Genomic DNA, 18637 nt, shown 5'->3' with positions numbered 1-18637 from the left:
TATCGCATGCGTACACACAATCAAATGTACATATATACATATGTATGTATGTATGTGAGCACTTCTCATGATCGACCAAATGCAAATGCTGGGCTTTAAAATTGCTACAGGCAGCAAGAGCTTCGCACACAGGCATACAAATGCTCATAATACATGTAGCAACGAAGACTGTGTGTGTGCATGCTCATCGCGAAAACATTTTCATTATGAGCATCAACACTTTCATACCCTTTTTAGAAATAATTATGAAAAAGCTAGCATTTTGTATGAACGTGGCAAACGCTTTACAAATTTCGGTATACCCTTCACTTAAAAGGAAAGAGCTGGGATCGTCGCGAACAAAAATTTCAATTTCTGTGCGCGGCTGAGAGTGATGATTTCAGCGACCACAGAGAGCGAGAGAGAGGGACTGAGAGAGAGAAAGAGTAGAAAAAATGGCTCATAGCTGCGCTTCATACGGAATTGGGACCATTTCGGTTGAGCGCTCACAGCGCACTGTTTTTGTCATGCAGTATTTTCATTGCTCGAACCTCCAGCGACCGAGCCGAGCAAATACGAAGTATAGCGGTCGCTCAACTTAACAGTTTCGAGCTGTAGAAAAATTTGTTCTACATGTCTAGTCTATGTGTTCTCTGGTCAGTGGTAACTGTTAAAGCAATTTTTTTTTTTTGGCGCGCATGCGCCAATATTATACTCATACTGGCAGAATTATACAATACAAAATAAGTTTTTCAGCCGTACCGAAAAAGTGATTTATAAAATTTAAATAGGAACGCGTACTGTAAATATGTATAATGCGTTTATGTATCTACAATACTTGCCTTCAAATGTTTTCCATAAAGATACGGTAACGGTAAAGAATATTTTTTTACAGTACGCAATTCAATTTCTAATCTCGAGCAGCGACTTTACAATGCTAACAATTAAATCAATTGTAATATATACATGCATATGCATGTACAATGCTAACAATTAAATCAATTGTAATATATATGTACATGCATATGCATGTATGGTGTGTGTGCATCAAGAAATTCGAACGTTAATATCATAAAAAAGTTAAAAAGTGATATATATATATATATATATATATATATATATATATATATATATATATATATATATATATATATATATATATATATATATATATATATATATGTCACTTGTAAGGTCCAAAGTCCGTTATATTTAACCATCTCTGCAGGAGTTCTGTTTAAATTTAACAATTTGATCCTAGAAAATATGTAGTATATTTCAATTTAACGTGATATACTTCGATTTATGATTATATATTTTTAATCTGCTGTTCTCTAAGTATACACTAATAAACAGTGTTGACAATAGACTCTTTTATGTTATATGTACATATATAAGATCCGTGAGTTTTTCAAACATTATCATGGAAGAAATAAATCGAGTTGGATTTAGATTATATAATATATTTTTTATCGCTTGCATTGAAATTGATACGAGAATCAATTATATTTGTGATAATTCATATATAGTAAAAAAAATTGTTGAAAACTTATCTAGTTCTGACGTTTTCATTGATAAATTGAATTACAGAAAGTTTTCTGATGTCGAGTAGCCAATAAGATGCCATATGCTCTTCTTGAATTCAAATTTAAAAAAAAGGGTACTAAAGCGAAACTGAAATTCTCGGATAATGCTCGGCGCTAGGCTGTCTAGGCCTTAGTGTTTCAATAAGGGTGCACCTCAAACATAAAACATGACGGTAAGAGACTCGCATCAAATACAGCTCTCCTATATACTGAATATATATGTATATCCTTCTTTACAGCATTATTCCTGGGATGAAGCATGCTATCGTAATAAGAAAAACGATGCCTTATCTAGTGCTGACAGCCGACCAATTAATAATAGCACCATCTATAATTATGATGAGCTGCAATCGGGGGCATATGTTACTTATGACGACGAGTATGGGGCTGCGGAGGAGGAGTACCCAGCCGATGGAGAAGGTTTTGGTAGCTTTAATCAGAACTATGCTCCTTGTACAACAACAGCTACAATAATAGCTGAAGATAATAACCCGAATATAGCAACAGTCGGAGGGGAGTATTGGAGAAATAGTTATGGAGGTATGGAAGGTTCTGACTACAACAATGGTTACAATTTAATGAGTGGCTCTCTAAACGATGGTTCCTCAATTGAAGGTACGTACTCGAAAAAAGGCAATCGCGTTGGCTGCCGCTTGCCGCTTGCACCTATTATCGATAATTCCAAATATCGTTTGCTATCGCAACCGATTACCTATGCCCAAAATGTTCTCAACGAACATACGGTTTATGCAGACGAGAGAATAGGAAGTTTTATTAGTTTGCCAGCGGCAGCGCCAATGCGAATGTTACCAGAACCACATCCAAGAGTACGCGACAATCCCTCACAACGATTATTTGAAGATAATAACAGTTTAGGCGGTATATTAACAACAACAACAACAACAACAGCAACAACCGGGACCAGTCAGAACTATGATGTCTGTAGCCAAATATCGCGACCCTATACATCAATGCTGCCCCTCGATTATGGTGAATATTCGGATTATGCGTACAACTCGGACAATTTGTCGGCATATAGCGATACACCTCCGCTGAGCAATACTACACAGCTTAAGCTGCAACAACAGCGCAGAATTTCACTTATGTTGGCAATGACAACAGCATCTGTGATAGCATCTGGAGAGACTAGGATACCCATACAGCAGCAGCAGTACTACAACACGACTAGACGAAGTGATAGTAATACCTATTTTAAATGCAATCGGAATATTGATAGCATTGTATCAACCTCGGCTAGCACAACAAACTCCTCAGTTGCCTTTTCCAATACCACTACGTTAGCTTCAGCGCGATGGTCAAATACGACGACGTTGACGTCGACGATAACGACGACGATGACGACGACGACCTCAACTAGAAAATTGCCAAAACGTCTACCGTCACCTGCAGTACTGAACAAATCATCGTCATCAATAATTCCCGAAGTCCTTACACATAATTCATTAGAAACTCCAATTCATCGAACAAAGCAGTTGCCCAAGTTACCCACGTCTAAAATTAAAGCTATTTCCAGCCCATTTACTATTCGAGACTTAGCAACAGTTGTTAGTTCATCGCCAGAAAAATGTACCCCGATGTTAACCAGTGCTCCATTAAAATTTATGGACAATGTTGAAAATTCCAATAGTTTTGCACAGGAGAAGCAAGAACCACTAGATGAGAAGCAGGGGCAAGAGAAGATGCAAGTAGATGAAGCATCAGTTAATAAGAATTATGGCAGCAATCAATTCAATGACCAGAGATATCAAAGGGCTGTGTCTAAATCGTTTGATACATTTAGAACATGGTCACCAGCAACTTCAACATTACCCGATTCGCCTGCATTGCATCAAAGCAACTTTACTAGTCTCGTCGAGTGTAATATAAACGCCTCATCTCAAATATTATCATCAATTGAATCATCTTTAGAGCAGTCCTTGTCAATACCAGCGAAACCCCATCAAAATTTAATTTTCACAACCACAGAAACAAGCTTAAACGAAGATAAGAGATCATCATTTGACATATCTGAATATTTGAAACCTTATCAATTCGACTCCCTTATATTTACACCAGAAAAAAAGATCGAAGACGAAAATAAAATCGAAAATGCAAAGGACAGTGAGACCATGACTCCCACTAGCACTAGAATTGAATATGATGCTCGAAATAATTCATTAGAATCATTTCCTTTGTGCTCATTGGAAACTCAAATGCCAAGTGTCAATCCAAATCTTAATTCAAATTCAATTGCAACTTGGACAACTAACAGTCCCATTTACATTGAAACGCCATTAAGTGAATCTTCATCTAGTGTATCCTATTTATTAAGTAAGCCCATTGCAAACATCGATCAGGAATTGGATAATAGTAATCATACGGATTTAAAACTTTCTCACGATACAGTCACAACTGTAAGCCACTTGAGTAACGTGCTCACAACAACTGTTATTCCGTCTAGTCTATTGGCGGCTGGTATTACTAGCACTAGTTTAGAGTGTAATATTGTCGATTCGTCTACGTTTTCCTACGTTGATTATATGAAAAAGTTTGAACTACCGGAAATACCAGAATTATCACCAATTCCTGATATACACAGCTTAACAGTGACTCAAGCACAGCCTGTACTGACAGACACGACGTCAAATCTAGTCGATTTCACTGCTAAGAAGCAAGCTACAGCTTTAACCACAGCAGAGTCGCAACCATTAGAATCAGGCATAGACAGCTATAAGACTAACGAAAATCAAATTGAAGCTTCTAGATGGCTGCCTACCATAGCTAGCCATTCGGTAAACACATCTTTAGCTAATATAAATCTAATGAATTCTGAGCTAAGCTCCACGCTGGATACAAATAGCTCCTATTCTCAGCTGTATGAATCCCAAGCGAAAATATTAGTTGAAGGAGATACAAGGGAAACGTTGATTGGTGCTGAGCCCTTATTAAATCATAATGAGGAGCCATTAGAAAGCAACGTATCAGCTTTTGACGATAGCTTCTATGATAGTTTTAATGTAGATCTATCGGCATTGACGGCTACAATAGCTCAAATTGAAAACGCCACAACATTAACACCAGCTCTCAAGCAAAGTAGCAGTGACACTAAAATTGATCTAACGACTTCTAATACCTACATGAACTTAAAGGAAACTAATAATACAAGCGAATATAACGAGCCTTGCAGCGGATATTATAAGCCCGCGCAAATACAAACAGATGAACCCACACAAACTCCACCAAAAGCCAAGGTCTCGAGTGTACTGGGTGGCCTTTCAAAGGGTATTAAGGGTGGCTTGGATGGCGTGCTGATCGGTGTTAGTTCAACAATGGACACAACTAAACCGAATCCAGTAAGCAATAGTAAAAAGAGTTTTGGCTTTGGACTGGCGTCTAAATTGGTGCCAAATGTTGGGAGTTTACTTGTGAGACAAGACCCAACAACTACGACAACCTCCACCTCTGCAGTTTCTAATGCACCATATGGATATGATTATGTCATGCACTACGATCAATTACCAGATAAGATAAATAGGAATACAAACACGGGCGTCAGTGCACCCATCACACCTACCTTTGACTATCTCAGCTCGAAAACAAATTTAGATTTTGACTATCTCGGAAATGACAATTTATCTAATAACGACTATAGTTATAGTGAATATCCAGCAGCAAAAAATATCCAAAGCAGCTCAGACCCATATAAAGTAACGATGAGCCATGAATTGGGCTCAAGTGAAATTGGTATGGAAATCGAAACACCACCTAAGTCCCAAGTAGTAAAACCTTCAGAAACGCCTATTAAGCAGAATGCAAAAAGCGCTTCTGGTGGAATGTTCGGTTCTATTTTTGGTAAAGCCGCAGCAGCTGTACAATCCGCGACACAAGCTGTCAATCAGGGTGCTTCCTCTGTTGCATCGGCTGTGGTGCAAAAGGCATCGGTACAGCAGATCCCCACAACTTCTGTTGTTGAACAGAATAAAACTGTTGTTGCACCAGATCTAATTTCAACGTCGTCTTCCAATCAAATCCCAGCTCTAAATATGTCATATGTATCCAATATTGAACAGGCAGCCATGGACAATGATAATTATAATGAACTACATCTTAGCCACGACTCGACTTACTCAACAGCTGACGATGATTACGAAAATAGCAATGCACACATGCCAATCCATGATGATAATAAGGCATATTCTATGCACCATTCCAGCAATCAGAGTCAAAATCAGAATCAGAGTCTAGGCGATGACATGGTAGGAAAAGTCAAAGTTTTACCCACGGTGCCGTCAGCAGGATCCAGCGGCAAAAAACTGCCCGCCATCAATGGTAAATCGGGGCTGATTTTGATAAAGCAACAGCCAACTGAGATATTTGATGATGACGAAATTAATGAATCGGACGATGATCTCATTGACAATTTGATTGGACGTGCTGATAATCCGAGTTATTGCATAGATAGTGAGCAGAACGATTACTATATGGATCACCAGCAGGCGACACCGTCAAATAGAATTGCTAACGATTATTATGAGCACGTTGGCTCAGGTTATGTCTATCGAGAGGATTTCTTTAATGAAGAGGATGAATATAAGTATATTGAGCAACAGAGTCAACAGCAACAAGAAAAGCAACAGCAGAAGCATCAACAAGACCAACAAGATAATTATCCATATCAGAATTCTCATAAAATGCTGCTTAGCCATAAACAAGACTCAATAGATTACGTGGACGATGGACAAAACGATGACTACCTACCCGATACATATCCAAGTGATGAAGACTGTGGCAATTATCTAGATGAAAGCTCTAGTGGTAGTGTTGGTGTAACCGAAAATCGTAGACAACATTTGAGCGGCACCAATATAGCTCCTGTTAGCGTCTCAATGGACCAGTTGGAGCATCAGCATCAGCAAATCAAGAAACAGGATAGTATTATTATCGAAGAGGAGGAATCCAGTCCAATAGATTTGAAGGGAGATCTTGGTCTCTCCACGCATAGATCACCCGAACGAGCGCTAGTTGATCATGATCATGATAATCTTAGTGTGGATAATGAGGATCAACTAAGCGATTTGTTGCCAACTAGAATCAAATCGCAAAAGAAAAAGAAAGTCCTCTTGCGTGGCGAAACGGAGGAAGTTGTCAGCGGTCATATGCAAATCATACGAAAACCGGAAATTACAGCCAAGCAAAGATGGCATTGGGCCTATAACAAGATTATTCTACAGCTTAATGTAAGTACTTTTATAATACTAGTTACAATACATATTATAATTGTTTGTGTGTCCTGTCCTGAAACGAAAGTCCGTCCATATGAAAACGAACTCCTAAACTATAGAATATAAAGATTGAGTATTTTAGATATATATTTGTATAAATTGTATTTATACTCGGGAAGCGTAATATTTGTTCGGTTATGAAACTTGTTTTGGTTTTGTCCAAACTTGGAAATACTTTTTAACCTGTGTAAACGTATTTGCCATGACATCTTGAGTGATATTAATTAATTAAATATAAAACAATTAAGAAAGCTCTAGTCGAGACTGCTCGACTACGAGATCCCCTGAACTCTCCAAGCAACTGATATTCCAATAATAATTCGGACACACACACACACACGCACACACACACACACACACACACACACACACACACACACACACACACACACACACACACACACACACACACACACACACACACACACACACACACACACACACACACACACACACACACACACACACACACACACACACACACACACAAAATCATAATTTGAAGAGTCTGCTCCCAAGACGTAACCGTTTAATATATATATTATCTCAAACGAGCAGCCAAACATATGAAACCAAGAACATATTTACATATATTCCCTACTGGATCAACTGCACCAAGATGCCTTCGTCTGTTATGCCTGCGTCTGCCTTGTTCATACATTTTTATATGAACCATTATACCTTGATTTGCCACTTTCAATGGACATAAAAAGGTATATAGAGTTTAACACTACAAGGCATACATACGCTTGGCTGCTTGCCCGAAGGCCATATGCACAACCATGATAGGAGCGGCATTTACATACTCGTTAATTAGCTGATATGAGATATATATATATATATATATATATATATATATATATATATATATATATATATATATATATATATATATATATATATATATATATATATATATGTCAAAACGTGTGTTTGTATAGCAGTACACGGTTGAATGAAAGCGGTCCGTTGCGCTAACACTGTGTGACGTTATTATTTAAAACGAATTGGCTCACGTACGTTTTAATTTGACTGGAAATTAAGCTTTGACACTTATCTTAAAACTAGTGGACAAAACAAAACAAGAGGTGTCGTATAGATGATATTTTAATCTATAAAATATCAATATGATACTTAATATGAAACTGTAAAAAAAACGATATATCAATATTTTTGTTTTTTTATACCCTGAACCCAGAGAATGTATGTAAAGTATACATATTCTTAATCATGGCAACGAGCTGAGTCGATTGGGCCCTGCCCGTCTATCTGTCTGTCCGTCCGTCCGTTCGTCTGTCCGTATGTATGAACGCGTCGATCTCAGAAGATATAAGAGTTAGAGACTTCAACTTTTTTTTTAAATGTCCGTATATAGAGCGCGCATATTGAGTTTATCACTAAAAACGATAACTCATTCCGATATTTTTTATCGATAAAAAACCTTATCGAATATCAGTTATAAAATTATATCTCCCAAATCTTAAAGTTAGAGTCTCCAAATTTAATATGTATATTAAAATGCATTTTATACAATTTCGGTTTCCCTCACCCTCATATTTGTAAAAGGCGTATTTCAAATACTAGAGACTTGAATGTACATACATTTAAACAATATGATTACGTTCTGAAAGTTTCATTGAGATCGTACGTCTGGAATTCCAATTATTCAACAAATAAATTCTAATAATACTGCCAAGACTGCAGCGCAACCCAAGCGCAATCGTCTGTATATGCGCGTGTGTGTGTGCTTGTGTTTGTTTGTCTGCGTGTGTGCGAATTATTATTGAAATATCAGTTGCTCGAAGGATTCAGGGGATCTCGTAGTCGAGCAGTCTCGACTAGAGCTTTCTTACTTGTTTTTAACTTTATTTCCTCAATAAATTTAAGACCGCTTAGCTCCAGTATTCGGTACTCAAAGATTTAAACAAGAAGGCTCTAGTCAAGACTGCTCGACTAGGAAATACCCTGAACCCTTCAAGCTGATATTCTAATCATTCTGCACTTCTTCTATAAACACATACACGCATCGGCACGCACGTATAATAACGCGCTCTGCTAACTACGCAGTAAGCAGCGACTGCGCTTTGGCTGCGCTGCAGTGTGGGCAATAGTATGAGAATTTAATTGTTGAATAATTTAGTTTCTAGACGTACAATCTTAATAACACTTTCAGAGTGTAATCATAATGTTCAAGTGTATGTGTATTCCAAAGCACAAATCTCTAGTATTTGGAATGCGTTTTTTACAAATTGTGGGCGAAGGGGGTGTGGTCCAAGATCTATAAATTACAGAATGAAGTCTCCAGGTCCAAAATTGTTCAAATTAGGCTAAAACAAGTAAGAAGGCTCTAGTCGAGACTGCTCGACTAGGAGATACCCTGAACCCTCCAAGCTGATATTCTTATCATTCTGCACTTCTTTTATGCACGCACACATACATACATACACATGCATCCACCCTCACGCGCCCGCGCTCTGCTAACTGCGAAGTAAGCAGCGACTGCGCTTGGGCTGCGCTGCAGTGTGGGCAATAGTATGGGAATTTACTTGGTGAATAACTTCTTTTGTAAACACACGATCCTAATGAAATTTTCAGGGCGTAATTATATGGTCAAAATGTGTGTACATTCCAAAGCACAAGTTTCTAGTACTTGAAATACGTTTTTTGGGGGCGAAGGGGGCGTGGTATTTAAAATCTGTTGATTACAAAATGTTTGTATTCATCATATGTATATACACAGTAAATCTGAAGTCTCCACGTCCAATAGTATTCCAATGAGGCTCAATGAGTTATCGGATGAGTTATCGAAAAAATAAAGCAAACTCGTACTGCGTATGGTATACACGAGTATGCACACAAAATTTCAGCTCTCTAGCTCTTATATCTTCTGAGATCTCGGCGTTCATACGGACGGACGGACGGACGGACAGACAGACGGACAGGGCTATATCAACTCAGCTCGTCATGCTGATCAAGAATATATATACTTTGTGGGGTCTGCGATGATTCCTTCTGCCTGTTACATACTTTTACACAAAAACATTATACCCTGATTTCCCATTTTCAATGGGTTCAGGGTATAAAAAATGATCGGAAACTTCATTTTCCGATTAGCCACGATCCTAGAGGGCGGATTGTGAAAATTTTAACACTTCATAAATCGGAGATATACACGAATATGTGTTCAAAATTGCGTTCTTTTTTATTTTTGGCGGTCAAAACAGTGCCGCCAAGCTTCAGCTGGAATAACAAAGTATAATCTGAAACTGTGACGCCACGCAAAGAATTGTTAGATAGCATTAAAAGTAACAGAGCTACTTATTGCGCAGCCTAATGAGTCTTTTAACAGTGATGGCAATACAGTGGTGCCTTGTACATATGTATGTCGAATTCTGAATATGTATACACACATAAATAGCTGTTTCTTGTTTTCATGCTTGTTAATGTACATATGTACTTGTGCCTTAATGGATGTACATACATATATATTTGCGTGCACTCTGATATATACATGTACATATAAATATGTATGTACATGCATTACACTATTTGATTAGCTATGTGGGTGTTTATTTCAAACTGTTCCCGCATTCAGGCACACCAACACATGCACATTTGGCTATATAAAATACAGTTATATTTTTAGGCATTTACGAGCTCAACAGTTAATTTGTGCTTACATGCCACGCAGTACCGTACAGCACGTATTGAAGGTCCACATCATGAACTTGGTGTACGGTTTGTTTAGTCAACGCATCTGGCCGAGTTCCATCAATAGTTCTGAGGCTCAAGACGAATTGTCTTGCCGCTATCAAGCTCTAAAAAGTTTGCCTACTGTGGCAGAGCGAACGCGAAAGTTTAGCTGCCTTCTAAAGCATCAACGCGAAATTGTTGTCTCTTATGTGAGTAGCTCTTGGTCGTCTATGCAGTGTTTAAAAAACTGCGAACAGTTTTCGCAGTTCTGTTATTGCTAGAACTGTTGCTGCGAGCATTTCCGACTGTCGCAGTCGCAGCAAAAGCAAAAACATTTTTTGATCAGCAGCGCAGCGCTTCGGGAATCGACAGCTTCGGCAGTTTTGAGAGTGCTAGAACTGTTGCTGCGAGCATTTTCGACAGTCGCAGTCGCAGCAAAAGCAAAAAAACAATTCTTGATCAGCAGCGCAGCACTTCAAACTGCGTTCACTGGCGACAGTCGCAGTCGCAGCTAGAGCAAAACCTGTCGACTCCCGAACAGCACAGCAGACAGCTTCCACAGTTTTTGCTTTGCTTTGTTTTGGTAACTTTTGTAACTGTAATTGCCGAAGTCACTTGCGACATACTTTGTAGCAAAGATGTAAAACATGCAAAAGCAAACTTAAAACCAATCGAATTTCAAATTTAAAAGCTCATGTTGTCAATGTACATCATTTGTTTATTGCGCGACATTTTTGCTGTGCTCGGATGCACATTAATACAAGACTACGCCTCAAGTTATTGAACAATTATGACTGTTTATGCGTGTTTTTTTTTTTTGTGTAAGCAGAAAGACACGAAAAATTATTGATATATCAAATATACGTATGAATGAAAGCGAGCTTTGCACGTGAAATTATATGTCTACGAGCGTAGCAAAAGAAGATATAATGATTTTCTAATATATTCTTGATGTTATTGATGCTAGAGATCTCAAATTCGATTTATATATATGACCTCCTAAGACGAAAAAGTTTTAATGGATATATGTCCGCCCAAAGGGGGCGTGGAAAACCGCAAAAGTTGATATCTCCCAAAGTATAAGAGCTAGATGCTACAAATTTGAATAGTTAAGTTAGTTAGTAACTTCCTCTATCAATTCCCAAAATAATATTCTTACGCCTCTTTAGGGGCGTGGCATATTATATATCCGTCTGTATGAGTGCATCGATCTCAGAAAACACAAAAGCTAGGGAACTGTTTACCTTTTTGTCCCTTTATGATGGGGAGACTATAGGGGTTAAATTAACTCTCCCATCGTTCTCATTATTTATCACACGTTCTTATATCCCTCTTCTGATGTACAAGTTTATGCTCAACATATTAGAGGTTTTATTAGTTGATAATCATCTCACTTATACTCCTTTGCCTTCTAAACCAAGTCGCTGTTATCGTAAATGCAATTTCGCTTTGCTTAACGACTTAATTAATTCAACAGACTGGTCTCTTTTATATGAGTCGGTTGATATTAATGTCAAACTCTATCTTGAAAGTGTGTGTCCTTCTCAATCGTATATCGCCTGTTTCAAATAGCCACCTTGGTTTACTAAGACTCTTTCGCACTTAAGAAACATTAAAGCTAAATGGTTTAAAAATTAAAAAAGGTCTGGTTCAAGTGTTGACTGGTCTAAATATTCTATAATCAAGTCAAATTTCAATCTTTTAAATTATCATTGCTATGAGAATTATCTTATTTGTTGCAACCGTTAGTTTGCTCGAAATCCTAAAGAATTTTACTCATTTGTAAACTTGAAACGTAAATCTTCTGGTTTTGGGTCCTCATTTGTCCTTGGTGCAGAAAAAACTTATCATGATCAGGAGTCTTCTGATCTATTTACTGATTTATTTCAATCTACTTATTCATCTGCTGGTTTCCACAGCAATTTATATCCATATTTACTAGGGAATGTGGTCCCCTTAATGCTCCTAAGGTCACTGCAGCCTCTCTAGCTGCAGCCATTAGGACGTTGAAATTTTTTTCCTGGTGCCGATAATATTCCAAGTTGTGTAATCAAAAAGTGCAATGTTTCTCTTCAGTCACCATTACTAAAATTGTTTAATTTGTCTTTGAAAACTATATCCTCTGTATCTTTACGCTCCGTGCCTATGGCGACGACAGCTACATCATCAGCAAGGCCAATGGTGTGCGCACCTGCTGGAAGTTCAAAGCGCAGTATGCTGTCGAATATGACATTCCATAGAAAAAGCCCTGAGCCTTGGGGTACTCCAGCTGACACTCTATGAGTGCGCTAGCTTTAGTGCACGATTTGGGATCCCATCCGGCCCTGGAGCTGAGTTAGATCTAAGACTTCTGAGACCTAATAATATTTCTTCGTTCGAACAAAAACAATGTGGGTGCTCGTTGAACCTGGTTAGAAGACACGGAGTCAGGGGCATGAATGGGGCTTAATCTTTCTGGAAAGAGCGTTTCCACAATCGATTTTAGCTCCAGACGATCTGTAGGCTGCATCTGTCTACCTGCGTATAGTCTTTTAACTACTACTTATGTGCCCTGCCCCAAGGGTCATATTCGGCAGAGTCACATAACTCCAGGAAGCATTCTCTTTTGCTTGGCCGAATGCCCTTCTTCAACTGTCTTCGAGCTGCCTGGTAAGCTAATTGTTGATAGTTTCTTTTCGCCTGGATGTATTTGCGTCGAATTTCACCTATTTGTGCGTTATACCAATAGGTGGGCTCTTGTTGTCGCGTGAACTGCTTGCGGCGTAGCATGCTTCTATTGGCGGGCACTCTGAATTTGGGCTACCATTTGGCATGCTCTGGCCTCAGCATTACCAATTGTGCCCAGAGACTGTATAGCCTCTAAAAAGGGCGGGGGATCAAAAGTAGCGCCTCCACAAGATTGACGCCCTAGCAGGTGGCTCACCTATTGTCAACTGAAGTGCCGTATGATCGCTGCTCGTATAGCTATCGCAATGACTCCATTATGCTTGCCGAAAGAGGGATGAAGTGACAAAAGTAATGTCAATAACAGATCCGTATCTAGCCCGACTGAAGGTGAGCTCGTGACCAGTGTAGAAGTGCAACATCCAGTGTCGCGAAGATATCTAGTAAGATACGGGTTCTGGCATTTGTTGTGTGGCTACCCCATTCTAACGCCCATGAGTTAAAATCCTCGCATCTTGGGCTTGCATCCTCGGCAAGTTGTGAATTCACTGAGCTGCATTCTGGGGGACAGGAAGCAACTGTAGAGCCATAAGTTACCATATCGGCCACGTACAAACCTACTGAATGACTTCGTTGAGTTGCCACATTTTTCTCTTATGGTCTGCTCTAGTAGATCTTGGCCAGAAACACAATGATTTAAGTTAAGCTGAAGAAACCTTAACATTTCATTTTGCGAGCAGCTTCACGGTAGGATGGGCACTTGTAGCTGCCTACTGAGTGGTCCGTCTGGTTTTCGCTTTTTCGGACGCATAGGCTACATTTTGGTGACTTGGTGCACACAGGCGCTCTTTAAGTCACAGTCGCTGCCGCAGTTGGCTGCCATATGATCGTAATCGAGGCACAGCGTTAAGGCTGGTTGGCTTGGATACGGCATACAACCAATTTTAACCTAATTGAAAGCTCGAGCAGAGTTTTGGCTTTCTCAACTGGAAGAGCAACCGTAGCTCTTTGCTGTCCACCAAGCGCAGGCCGAAGCGATTTGATGGCCTCAATGGGGAGTGATCATCCTTCAACTCAGCCTCCAAGATCTCCTCCTTGTCAGCTAACTCATCTAGATCACGGATCTCAATGAGCCGATTTGGTGAGTGTTTTAACTACCGGACGGTCGCCCAATGCCTTGCCTGCAGCTTCGTACAGTCCCAAAGCACTATGCTCCGCTTTCCTACAATTAGCTGTCTTCCTAATGCCTTGAACACCGCAGCTCTGATGTTTTAGATTTGGGTCGCTCTTGACTACTTGAAGCATGTCTGCATAGCTGCAACCACCTACGCCTGATATCGCGACTTCTAGGTCGTTTTTGAAAAGGCCGTCCAGCTGTTCGCGTTTGTCTGTCGACATGCCTGATTTGATTTATCAGCTACAGCCCGTAGAGTCATTGATTCTATTGGGTTCGCTGCACTTCTATTGGGCGTCGGCTTTTTTGACCTCGCAGTTGTTAATCGGTTACAGAACGCTTCGGCCGTCTTGTAAAGACTGACCAGCCTAGCCAGCTCCTCTCTCATAAAAGTCGACGGCTGCGGCAACCTCCTTTGCCCTCCTTTGTTGCTGCGGCGATCGCTGCAACGAGAAACGACACGCGAAAGCTTGCAGCTCGTCCTCCATCATGACATCCATTTTCGCTCCGACTACCACGGCGTATAGCCTGTAAGAGCTACTAATATAATTAGAGTTTAGAGACCGCAAGCGCCTAGGTAAATAATTAAATATATATGTATAAGTATAAACACATGTACATATTTACATACATATTATATATAAAATGAAAGGTATTAATGCGTAGATCACATATACATAAAAATATATGATCCAGCTCTTTTAGTTCAGAAGATATTTCAATTGAATTATATTTTCAATTTTTAATAAAATTTTATAAATGTTACGCCATAACTCTTATAGAAATATAAAAATTGTTCTGCAATTCTTATTTTTGATTTTTATCAATTTTGTTTTTTCAGCCTCTTTTGAACATTATTCGACCAGACTTTACTAGCTGGCCCGGCAACGTTGCATTGCCCTATTCATTATTTAGGTAACAAATTGTTGAAAGCAATGTTGTTCAGGTTGGGATACACTCTGATTAATTTATTAATCGGATTTTCATTCAAGCACCTTGTGGTAAACGACATTCAAACAAATACCTGAACTTTCGAGATATTTAGCTTCTGTATGCACGCGTATTATTTTTATCAAAGGAGCTTTTTTTATGAATAGCCAGGTTCGCCTGAGGCGGTGCCGTAGACTGACTGACTACATTTGTTCACTTACTTCTATATTCTATACTATTGTATAATATGAGAGCAGGACCGAAAACTGTCACTGTTATCAAGCCTACTGGGTATCAATGGAAATTTGAATCTTTAGGGAAAAACCGCGTTTTTCAAGTATTCGTGAAATTTTTTCAGTATTTTTAAGATCTACTATCCTACTCGTAGCGGAGACAAATCCAACAAATCAAAAACCATGAAAATTGGTCCAGCAGATCTTGGAATGTACATACACTTAAACATAATTACGTTCTACAAGTTTCATTAAGATCGTACGTCTAGAAATTAAATTATTTAACAAATAAATTCTCATAATATTGCCCAGACTGCAGCGCGGCCCAAGCGTAGTCGCTGCTTACTGCGCAGTTAGCAGAGCTCGTTTTTATATCTCCATGTGTATGTATGCATATTTGCATAAAAGAAGTACAGAACGATTAGAATGGAGGGTTCAGGGTGTCTCCTAGTCGAGCAGTCTCGACTAGAGCTTTCTTACTTGTTTTTACTTGTAATACCCTGAACCCATTGAAAATGGGAAACCAGGGTATAATGGTTTTGTTGAAATGTGTCTAATAGGCAGAAAGAGGCTTGGCAGACCCCACAAAGTGTATATATTCTTGATCAAAGACCCCACAAAGTGTACATATTCTTGATCAGGGCGATGAGTCGATTTGGCCCTGTCCGTCCGTCTGTCCGTCCGTCCGTATGTTTGAAAGCGTCGATTTCAGAAGATAAAAGAGCTAGAGACTTCAACTTTTTTTTTTAAATGTCCGTACATAGCGCGCGCATATCGAGCTTATCATTAAAAATCGATAACTTGTCCCGTTATTTTGTTATCGATAAAAAACCTTATCGAAAATAAGTTATACAATTATATCTCCCACATCTTTAAGGCTAGAGTCTCCAAGTTGTGAAGAAATATTGAGATGCATTTTATACAATTTCAATTTTTGTTCAAATTTACCCCTCACCCCTATATCCACTCCCTCACCCTCATATTTGTAAAAAACGTATTTCAAATATTAGAGACTTGAGCTTCGGTATATACATAAGTTTCATTAAGATCGTACGTATAGAAATTTAATTATTTAACAAATAAATTCTCATTATATTGCCAACACTGCAGCGCAACCCAAGCGCAGTCCGTGTATGTGCGTCTGTGTGTGTGCGAATTATTATTGAAATACCAGCTGCTTGGAGGGTTCAGGGTATCTCCTAGTCGAGCAGTCTCGACTAGAGTCTTCTTGTTTTTATTAACTTTTATAGAGTTATACAATTAGCACACGTATAAAGTTTTAACGTTCTAGCTTTAAAACTTTAGAATATACTGCTTATCGATTTGCCACACACCCAATGGGCGTAGATATATCTGCCATAGCTTGTGATCTTGAGTGGTTGACGCGGGTCTACACTCCAAATTTAAGCTTTCTAGCTCTTTAACCAATATAATTTCTGGCAAATCCGAAAATGCGTTTTGCGATTTTCCTTAGAGGACAGATCAGGAAAATTTTAAAACTTTATAAATCAGAGATATACACTAGTATGCGTTCCATATTTCGAGTCTCTAGCTTCAATAGCACCGAAAAACTGCTTTTATATGAACAGACAGCCTGACAGTAAAATTACGTTTTTCGATATACGTTAATATTCTCGGTCACCGTACGTATTATTAGCTTTTTGATTATGATTATATGGTATGCATGCATGCTTTTTTAAAAGGTATAGCTTAATCTAATCTGTATGCAGCTTATATGGATGACCGATGTTAAAGTTAAAACACCAAGCATATATGTATGTAGCTGAGCAGACAACCACTATTAAGCTTCACATAAAAGTCTCTATTTTTCTCTCTCTCAGTGCTAGACTCAGAAAAGCTTAGGAGAGCGTCACCCAGGAACTCCCTTCTACAACTATTGCCAGCTATTCTGTAAACCGCATGCGCAGTAAACCGACCCGAACATCACCCGACTTTCAAATGCGGCTCATCTGTTTACTCTCACACTCTCTCTTGCCACCTCCCTATTTGCTTCTCTGTCTTTTTGAGTGTGTATTCCATTTGAATACAGATGAATTTTATATACTCCCGTAGCTGTTCCTGTGTACCATAGATTGCTACGAGTTCTGTGGGAGTAAACTAGGGTTGTCGAAATAGCAATATATCGATTTTTTTCTTTGGAAATTATATCGTAATTTTTTTTGTCAAATATCGAATATTTTTTGCGATTTTTTTTATATATTTGCGTTGGTCACTCTTGTGATAGTTAAACCCAGCTAAAAGTAAAAAATGTATGGTGAAAACGAATTTTTTGGGCTTTAAAAATGAAACAGTCATATGTAATTTGTGCCTTAAAATAATAAACACAATTGGTAACACTTAAAATATGGCGTCACATATGAAACACAAGCACTATGGGGCTTACACTGTCAATCCAAATTAATCTATAGATTTCTCATAGAGCGGTTATGCCAGACTATCGGTCCTTTATCATTTTAATAAAACATACTTTTTAATTTTATTAATGTTTTTTTAGTTTTAAAATTTAGCAACAACACTTTTTAAAATCGAAAAACATTGATATATAGATTTTTTAAAGTTTCATATCAAATAATAATAATAATATCAATAATAATATCAAATAATATATCATCGATACGACATTTTAAAAATATTCGACAACCCTAGAGTATACATACTTACGCATTGGCACACATGAACACGGACTACACAAGATGTAGTATACTTTTCAGCGTTTTCCAATTCAGACCAATTCAGTTGCAGGCCTCTGTTACTAAGTGAAGATTTTACTAAAAAATAAATAAACATTCTTAAATACATCAAAAGTAGCCTTAAGCTCGCAAAAACTAACGTGGCAGTATAGATAGCTGTTCAGCACATTCAATTTCAACAATAACGAAAGCAATACCTTCGAGTACAATGAAAAGCAAACGAAACCAAAATACGTATACCGTATATGTTGTTATACATACTAATGTATGGAAATAATTTAATTGTGTCACATAACGACACGGCATATCTTTCATAGCAGCACTTTGTGTGTGCACAATTTAAAAGAATATATGTTTCGTACATACATAAAAATATATATACATA

At 38.4% G+C, this 18637-nt stretch overlaps 2 protein-coding genes across 4 annotated transcripts in view; both read left to right on the top strand.

Moving 5' to 3' along the window:
• The window catches only part of PMCA (plasma membrane calcium-transporting ATPase 3), a 137009-nt gene that overhangs the window by 56590 nt on the left and 61782 nt on the right, over positions 1-18637 (top strand). The gene's annotated exons all lie outside the window — the stretch shown is intronic.
• unc-13 (protein unc13 homolog) overlaps positions 684-18637 on the top strand; it is a 58147-nt gene continuing 40193 nt past the window's right edge. For 2 of the 3 annotated variants that reach the window (XM_089262776.1, XM_089262777.1), the window contains exons 1-3: positions 684-853; positions 1570-1738; positions 1805-6802. In XM_089262776.1, the coding sequence (XP_089118902.1) occupies positions 1733-1738; positions 1805-6802 (5004 nt within the window). In that variant the 5' untranslated portion in view covers positions 684-853; positions 1570-1732. The remainder of the gene's footprint in view (positions 854-1569; positions 1739-1804; positions 6803-18637) is intronic. The other variant, XM_089262775.1, reaches the window with a different exon arrangement.

Source organism: Drosophila navojoa, chromosome 6 (genome assembly GCF_054131105.1).
Source record: "Drosophila navojoa isolate 15081-1374.11 chromosome 6, UAZ_NAV_1.0, whole genome shotgun sequence".
NCBI classification, from domain to species: domain Eukaryota; kingdom Metazoa; phylum Arthropoda; class Insecta; order Diptera; family Drosophilidae; genus Drosophila; species Drosophila navojoa.
This window is presented reverse-complemented; position numbering and strand designations above follow the sequence as displayed.